Source organism: Cucumis melo, chromosome 10 (assembly GCF_025177605.1).
Source record: "Cucumis melo cultivar AY chromosome 10, USDA_Cmelo_AY_1.0, whole genome shotgun sequence".
In the NCBI taxonomy this organism is placed as follows: Eukaryota; Viridiplantae; Streptophyta; class Magnoliopsida; order Cucurbitales; family Cucurbitaceae; genus Cucumis; species Cucumis melo.
In genome coordinates this window covers 26,394,589-26,403,092 of record NC_066866.1, presented here as the reverse complement: position 1 = coordinate 26,403,092, position 8,504 = coordinate 26,394,589, and the positions used below count along the sequence as shown (strand labels likewise).

Below are 8,504 nucleotides of genomic sequence, written 5' to 3'. Positions count from 1 at the left end.
GTAGGTGTGCTCATGATCACGTAGGCGCAATAGCACGCAAACAGTACAACCATGTGCGAGTGCAATTAAGTAAGGCAAATGATTGTATGACACATGCTCATCGTGAATGAATCCCTTGACGCATGTGAGAAACCCATCATAAGACCATTGTCCATATGTGCTAAGAAGATGCTCGATGAACCTAGAAGCTTCTAAAAGACACATGACTAGTTTGACAGCTACACCCATGTCATAGGTGTGACTAGAAGGCTATAGACAACCTCAGAATGGCTACACTACCCCATGATCAGAACAAACCCACAAGGTTCCAATGATGTTAGACACAGGATGCTTGTGAAATCCTAGATATAGTTGGAGAATTTATAACGTGTTGGACAAGGTTATGACATGCATACTAGACTTAATGATGGAAAAACAAGGCTGAAAGCCCTTGGATGTATTTGGTAGTGTCTAAATGAATCTAGAATGTTATACAAATGACTTGTATATACATAGAATTATTTGGTAGGCTCTAGAATAGGCCATAACTTACCTATTAAGGAGGTTTAGAGCATCTAAATTTATAGACTTCATCTATAAATATACTAGAGGGGTCTCATTTGTAACGATCGAATGTCATAGCCAATAGAGCTCATTGACATTCACTCAAACTCTCACTTTGCTTACTCTTTTGCTCACTTTATGATTTTCTTTGTACAAATCTCAATTGAATTTGTCACTTTATCATAAGACATAAGAACTAGATAGCTGCTTGATGTGTGTTATTATTTTCATGTTCAATGTGAGCTCAATAGACGTATCCATGGTTCTATTGTTGGGTTTTATGTCCTAATACTCGTGATTTGTGAATGTTAAACTATTTTATTGTACAATAAAGTTCTGGTTGATGTATTGTTCGACAAATTGTTATTGAATTAGTGATTTGCTCGTTATAAACTATAAATCCAATAAACTAAGGTTCATTGACTATAGTAAGAATACTTGAGTTTTATGTAGCAACATAAAAGTGGATCACTACAAGAAAAAGGGGGTCTGCCGATTTAGAGATGTGTTAGTAGAAGTCAGAACTGCGTTGGTACAGACCACATCGACACAGAAATAGACGTCGACAAGTTGTGAAAGGCATTCCTAATGCTCGAAGGGGATGAAGTCAACAAAGGGTTACTGCTGACACAATGTTCATTGGCATGGTCAACACGTCAGTAGTGGGGAACTGTCGATGTCTGGTAAAGGCGTTGCAATTACGTTATTGCCAACATCGTCAAGTACGTCAACGTACATAAACCATCGACGTGATGTTGATAGACCTTCTTAATGGATACGAACAATAACAGCAGATAAACCAGATCAAATTTTACTCTAATTACATCTACACACTTAGAGATTAACATGCATTAAACATAACCCTAATTACACTAAATTAGGGTTCAAAGAAAACAACCTTTGTAGTTTTTCGAAATCTCGAAATCTTCTCTCGAACTCGAACCAGACTACCACTAGAGTTGACCTGCTAATCTTTGGACTAAGAATCGAGTTGCGGGACCCGTTAACTTGAGGAATTAGAGAGACATGTGGAAAAATGGAGGGAATTAGGTTGAGATTTGTTTAATTTTTTAAGGGAGGAAAAATAAAAGATTTGAAAAAAAAATCAAACGGCCAAAAGTCTTTTTAAATTTGAAAAAAGGACTATTTATAATATAATTACATGCAAAATTGCATGTAATTAGTCGGTCAAAATCTCAACACTTAGAATTCCGCTAACATTTAGTGGAATTAATCACCATTCCATTTTCTCTTAGTGGGTTTGGTGTCATCACCATAAGCTTCCACATAGTCCATTAAGAATTAGTGGGATTATCCAAGAAAAGGTTAGATTTTCCCATTAACTTTAGTGAAGGGGCAAAATGGTCATTTGACCATTCTAGTCAAAATCAAACTTTGACTTTTTAAGTCAACATTTTGACTTTTAAGTTTGACTTTTTAACTAAAAAGTCAACATTTTGACTTTTTACCATTTTGTCTGTCTTGACTAATTCCAACCTCTTGAGCATGAATCCATAGTCATTTTTTTCCAAATTTAAATCACATTTGAATATAAAGTCAGTCAAAGTTTAATTCAAAGTCAAAAGTCAACATTTTGACTTTTTACAACTTTGACCATTTTTATAAATTTCGAGCTTTCGAATATGAATCTCAATTTATATTTTTAATATTTAAATTATATTTAAAAATAAAACCCTTGCTCAAAGCTATAACCAACAACTATATCACTTGTAATTGTCGGTTTCTCTCTCTTCCGTTTGGGTATTGGGTAAGCATTGCGTTTGGTGATTGACGGTTGGATATGAATGAGATATGTTTGGGCCTGAATTGAAGGGCCCATTATTGGTTTTGAAAATGGGAGTTTCTATGGCTTTCCCGCGCCGCGCTTTCAATCTAAATAGTTTCTATGAAATGGTTTTGAACCGCTACACTCTATCTTCTCTTCTTCAGTTCTTCTACGTCCTCAAACCTCAATCTCAATTCTCTCAATCGCATGCTTTGATTTTCCACTTCTCCTCAACCAAACATTCATCAATTCACCTCTCAATCACCTAATTCACCATCTTCTTACCCTTAATTCCTGTTCTTCTTTTTAAGGATCTACTTCCAGCTACCTTTCCCCTCCGATTCCCACACCCTCCCTTCACTCAAACATCCTTCTAAGGATCTACTTCCAATTTCCTTCCATTCTAGTTTCCCTTTCGGTTCACCCAAATCTTCTCCCAAATGGTTTCCAGCGAACCCGTGGATGACCTGATGGCCGAAACTGTGGATTCTATCAATGGAGCTTCCAGAGCTCCCAGGCTCTTCATTAAGGAAATGGTTTTGTCCAACTTCAAGTCCTACGCTGGTGAACAACGGGTTGGACCCTTCCACAAGGTTGTTCAATCATTTCGAGACTAGGGTTTTTCATTTCCTGCTCACAATTCATTTTGTGGAAATACTTCACTTCTCCTTCACTTCAATTTTTTCCATCTGCATTTTGTGGTTTCAGAGTTTCTCTGCGGTGGTTGGACCCAATGGCAGTGGAAAAAGTAATGTAATTGATGCCATGTTATTTGTCTTCGGAAAGCGAGCTAAACAGGTAGGTTCGTCTTTTGTTAGAGCTCACATTACGACTTTGGCTGTGGAATATGTTTTGAAATGTAAAGAGTGGAGGTTCAGTTTGCGCACTATTTAGTTTACGGCTACTACCTAACTACCCATTTCTACAGTTTCACTTTCGTTCTACTCAACTTTCTATCTGAGTTTGTAATCTAATCTTAATTGTTGAGCGTTTAGTTGCTCCACTATCCACGAGCCAACTTGTACCGGTGTATGCTTCAAGAGATTTTCAAGAGTTCTCAACACTTGTCACGGATTGGTTTGTGTTGATTAGGGCATTCTATACTTGACTTATCATTGGCCTTGTGTTTCCTTCGAAGGAAAAACTCATTGGTTGAGCTGTGCTTCCTGAAACAAACTCTCTAGTTCTTTACCATGCAGCTCAACCAAGTTCATCGACTTCCTCATTATGTTGTTCCTTTTAATCAACTTCATAGTGAGATATTGGATACCCGTTACCCAAGGGATTGAATAGGAGGTGGATTACTGAAGTGATTGTAGTTGTACTCTTGAGGTTTCAGTTAGGCTTGCGCTTGCCACCAATTTTCTATATAAAAATCATCAAGGGGCCGTTTGGGGGAAGGATTGAGTTATGAAGGGTTAGTTTTATGATAAAACTAGTGTTATGATAAACCTAGTTTATCGTAACATGTGTTTAGGAGAAGAGTTTAAAAAGGTAGTTTTATGGTAAGATGTGTTTGGGAAAGGGTTTAAAAAAGTAGTTTTATGGAAGAGTTGAAGAGATAGGGCTATGGGGAGTTGAAAAAAATTTAAGAAGACGGAGAGAGAAGGAAGAGGTGTTATGATAACCCTAAAACAAGGGTTATGATAACCCTTCCCCCAAACAAGGGTTGGGTTACCATAACCTAACCCAATAGTAATAACCTTTGGGCCAAACGGCCCCTAAATTATCATGGTTGTAGTTGTAGTCCTGCATGTAGTGGTGTTTGCAAGGTAGCTCAAATTTTCAAGTGCTGTGGTGATGAGAGTAATTTTTTTTTTTTTTTATACTGGATGAAGGTGAAACAGGAAGATATCATATACTGAAATGAATGAGTCAATTCTTATTGCTATAAATTGGACATAGTATAGAGGAGAGGGAATAATAATGCATGACTATCATTCTTACATGGAGGCACAGTACACATAAATATGATACGATCCATACAATGGAATTGAGTTATTAAATTTTCCTTCTTGTTTCTAATAGTAAAAAATGATATGCAGATGCGACTCAACAAAGTCTCGGAGCTAATTCATAATTCTACCAATCACCAGAATTTAGAGAGTGCAAGTGTTTCAGTTCACTTCCAAGAAATAGTTGATCTGGTAACTTTTTGATCAACAATTCTTTTTTTACTATTTAATGTCTGGCATGTTTTCAAAATGTGTTATTTTCTGAGAATCAGTAACTCAGTTTTATTTATGTTGTTGACCAACTTTGCAGGATGATGGAGCATATGAAGCTGTTCCAGGAAGCGACTTTGTTATAACCCGGGCTGCCTTCCGTGATAACTCTTCTAAATATTACATTAATAATCGTGCAAGTAACTTTACTGAAGTTACCAAAAAATTGAAGGGTAAAGGAGTTGACCTGGACAACAACCGCTTTTTAATTCTTCAGGTTAGTTCAATAGCTCTGGTTGTATTCTATTGAAATATTTCTACAAAATTTGTTATATCTTTGGTTTTATTAGGGTGAAGTGGAGCAGATTTCACTGATGAAGCCAAAAGCTCAAGGACCTCATGATGAGGGTTTTCTTGAATATCTTGAGGATATAATCGGAACCATCAAATATGTTGAAATGATTGACGAGTCAAACAAGCAGTGAGTGTCTTTTTTCTCAAAATTTTGGTGGACAATTTCTTATTGGTTTTCCTTATGTCCATCAACTATGTCTTGTTGTGCACTGTAGGGCCATTATTATGTGAGAGTGTTACCGTTAGTGCTCTTGGGACTTCAGTAGATACTCCAATAATTGGTCTTAAGCTCTAGTTTCATGGAGAATAAACTAGTTCTATTATACTGGTTTTTACAATTATTTAGTTTAATTTAAAGGCTTACTTTATACAATTCATCTATTATATAGAATGTGGGGATTAAAAGAGATAAAAAAAATGATTTTCATCTCCTTTCAATTTTTGATGTCAAAATTACGTAGTCCTATATCTTTCTAGTGACAGAAAAATGATGTATACCAAATATAAGAATCTTATTAATGTTTTGACAAGTATTCTATTTCATCCCATCTGTGCAACCATTTTCTTCATCCGCGATCTATATTGCTCCCCATGCCCCGATTTATGTACTGCCACCTAATTCTGGCTGGCAACCATCGCTTCTACCGTTAAATCTGTATTGCCTACCACCCACTGACCTAAGTTATGATCCCGATGTTAAGAATCCTCAAATTCACTCAACATTTGAGGTTGGTGAATCTTCGACAAATTCCAACCCTAACATGCTAGCTTCCTCGGGAATAGCTCAACAACTGGAAGGGCTTTGACAACAAACTGTAGCAATTGAGGCTACTTTAGGGACGACATCCAATTCTCCTGTATTGATGTATTCTAAGAATCCGGTAACCTCGTTCCCTACTTTATCCTCTCCTTATGTGACTAATACAGTGGTTCACTCTATAGCGTATCATCTCTTTGGGGACAAGTTGAATGACAATAACTATTTCATGGTCTCAGTTAGTGAAGATAGTCCTTGAAGGATGACATAAATTTGGCTTTCTAACAGGAGAATTACCTCGCCTTCCATCGGGTGACCCACACGAACGATACTCGAAGGCAGATGACTCTATTCTTTGATCCATATTCATCAACAGTACGAAACCCCATATTGGCATGCCGTTACTATTTGCTGCAATAGCCTTTACTCTTAATGTCAAAATGCCTCTCGCCTATACTCGCTGAGGAAGTAGGTTCATGAATGCAAACAAGGAACCATTTATGTCACATCCTTTTTTAATAAGCTTTCTTTTATCTGGTAGGAAGTGGACCTATGTAGAGAACTAGTTTGGAGTAATCTCAGTGATAGTTTGCAGTACTCTAGAATTGAAGAGATTGGCATGATTTATGATTTTCTTGCTGGTCTTAATCCTAAGTTTGATGTAGTTCGAGGGCGTATACTAGGCCAGAGATAGATTCCCTCCCTGATGGAAGTCTGTTATGAAATCTGCCTCGAGGAAGATTGCACAAGTGCTATGAATATTTATGCAACTCCTACTATTGACTCTGTTGCTTTTATTGTGAGACCCTCTATCAGTGGTAGTGACAAACACAATGGAAAACCAATTCCTTGACGTGAGTATTGCAAAAAACAATGACATATCGGAGAACAGTGTTGGAAGAACCCCTGACAAACAAAACACAGGGCGAGCATGTGTGAGTGGTCTGTTGGACCTTCTCAACCACCTGATTCACACAGGAACTAGATCAATCCCAGTCCCGATACTTTAGGTGCCATTGTCCAATTAGGTATACCTCAGTCCTTCGGTCTTATTAGTGTTGATGGTAAGAACTCCTGGATTTTGGATTCTGGTTCCACAGATCATTTAACTAGGTCCTTTAAACATTTTGTGTCTTATACTCCTTGAGCTGGCAATTAAACAATTAGAATTGTAGATGGCTCATTGCTGGAAGGGGAAGATTTCTCCCTATGCAGGGCTCTCCTTACATAATGTACGTATACGCTTAGACTGTCTTATAATTTGCTTTCTATAAGCAAGATTACTCGTGAGCTAAATTGCAAATCAATATTCTTACCTGACTTTGTCTCTTTTCAGGACTTGAGCTCAGGGAAGATAATTGGCACTGCCCGACATAGTAGGGGACTCTACCTCCTTGATGATGATACCTCTTCTAGTAGCATTTCTAGGACTAGTCTTTTATCTTCTTATTTTACTATTTTTGAACAAGATTGTATGTTGTATCATTTTCGTTTAGGCCACCCCAATTTCTAATATATGAAATATTTATTTCCTCATCTCTTCTCTAAAATTGGTGTGTCTAGCTTATCTTGTGATGTATGTATTCGGGCCAAACAACGTCGGGTTTCTTTTCCTTCACAACCATAACTAACCCACCCTTACACTCTTATTCATAGTGATGTCTGGGGACCATCTAAGATAACAACCTCATCTGGAAAATGGTGGTTTGTAACATTTATTGATGACTATACCCTTCTTATCTGAGGTTACCTCTGTCTTCTGGGACTTCTATAACACCGTAGAAACGTAGTTCAATACAAAGATTGCTATTTTGCCGAGTGACAATGGTCGAGAGTTCCAAAACCACACCCTCAATGAGTTTGTCTTCCAAAGGCATTGTCCACCAAAGTTCTTGTGCCTACACCCCTAATAAAAATGGAGTAGCCGAGTGCAAAAATCGTCACCTTTTGAATGTCGCTCGTTCTCTTATGTTGTCTACTTCCATTCCTTCATATCTCTGGGGTGATGTTGTTCTCACTGCAGCCCATCTTATCAACTGAATGCCTTCTCATGTCCTACATCTCCAGACCTCCTTAGAGTGTCTTAAAGAGTCATATCCCTCTACTCGTCTCATCTCTGATGTTCCTCTTCGGATATTTGGGTGCACAACCTATGTTCATAACCATGGTCCTAACCCATTTAAGTTTACTCCTCGGGCTCAGACATGTATTTTTGTTGGTTACCCTCTGCATCAATGAGGCTATAAACGTTTTCGCCCGTCTTCCTGTAAATACTTTGTCTCTATGGATGTTACCTTTCTCGAAGATCGTCCTTTCTTTCCTGTTAGCCATCTTCAGGGGGAGAGTGAGAGTGAGGAGTCTAACTCTAACTGGGTGATATCCTTAGAGTCTACCGGTCCTACTTTCGTTATCTTACCAATCCCAAATCCTCATTACACAATCCTACCTACGAACCAAGTTCTTGGAAAACCTACTATAAGAGGAATCTTAGAAAGGAAGTTGAGTCTCCTGCTAATCTACCAGCTCTAGTTCAAGATTCTGAACCTTTACGAGGTCAAGGTATGACTGATTCTATTGACAGTAAAATGAGTGAAAGTAATAAGTCCGAGATAGCTATTCCTGAAAATATAGGTGAATAGGGTAATGTTAAAACTGAGGTCATCCTAGATAGAAATGGCGGTAATGATGAAAATGAGGTCAGTATAAGAGTTACTAAAAATGAAATTAGGGAGGATCATTCAAAAAATATCATTAAGTTTGATCTCTCACTTAATTTACCTATTGCACTAAGGAAGAGTATCAGGTCCTGCATTACGCACCCTATTGCTAACTATGTTTCTTATAAGAACCTATCTCCTCAGTTCAAAGCCTTCACTGCTAGCCTTGACTCTAATGTGAT

General features: G+C 37.7%; 1 protein-coding gene across 2 annotated transcripts in view; it reads left to right on the top strand.

Moving 5' to 3' along the window:
- Positions 1-2,437: 2,437 nt before the first annotated feature.
- The window catches only part of LOC103499364 (structural maintenance of chromosomes protein 4), a 32,562-nt gene continuing 26,495 nt past the window's right edge, over positions 2,438-8,504 (top strand). The window contains exons 1-5 of one of the 2 annotated variants that reach the window (XM_008462350.3): positions 2,438-2,922; positions 3,038-3,127; positions 4,375-4,476; positions 4,595-4,771; positions 4,845-4,975. In XM_008462350.3, the coding sequence (XP_008460572.1) occupies positions 2,770-2,922; positions 3,038-3,127; positions 4,375-4,476; positions 4,595-4,771; positions 4,845-4,975 (653 nt within the window). In that variant the 5' untranslated portion in view covers positions 2,438-2,769. Of the gene's footprint in view, positions 2,923-3,037; positions 3,128-4,374; positions 4,477-4,594; positions 4,772-4,844; positions 4,976-6,963; positions 6,982-8,504 lie in introns of those variants that run through there. The other variant, XM_051090681.1, reaches the window with a different exon arrangement.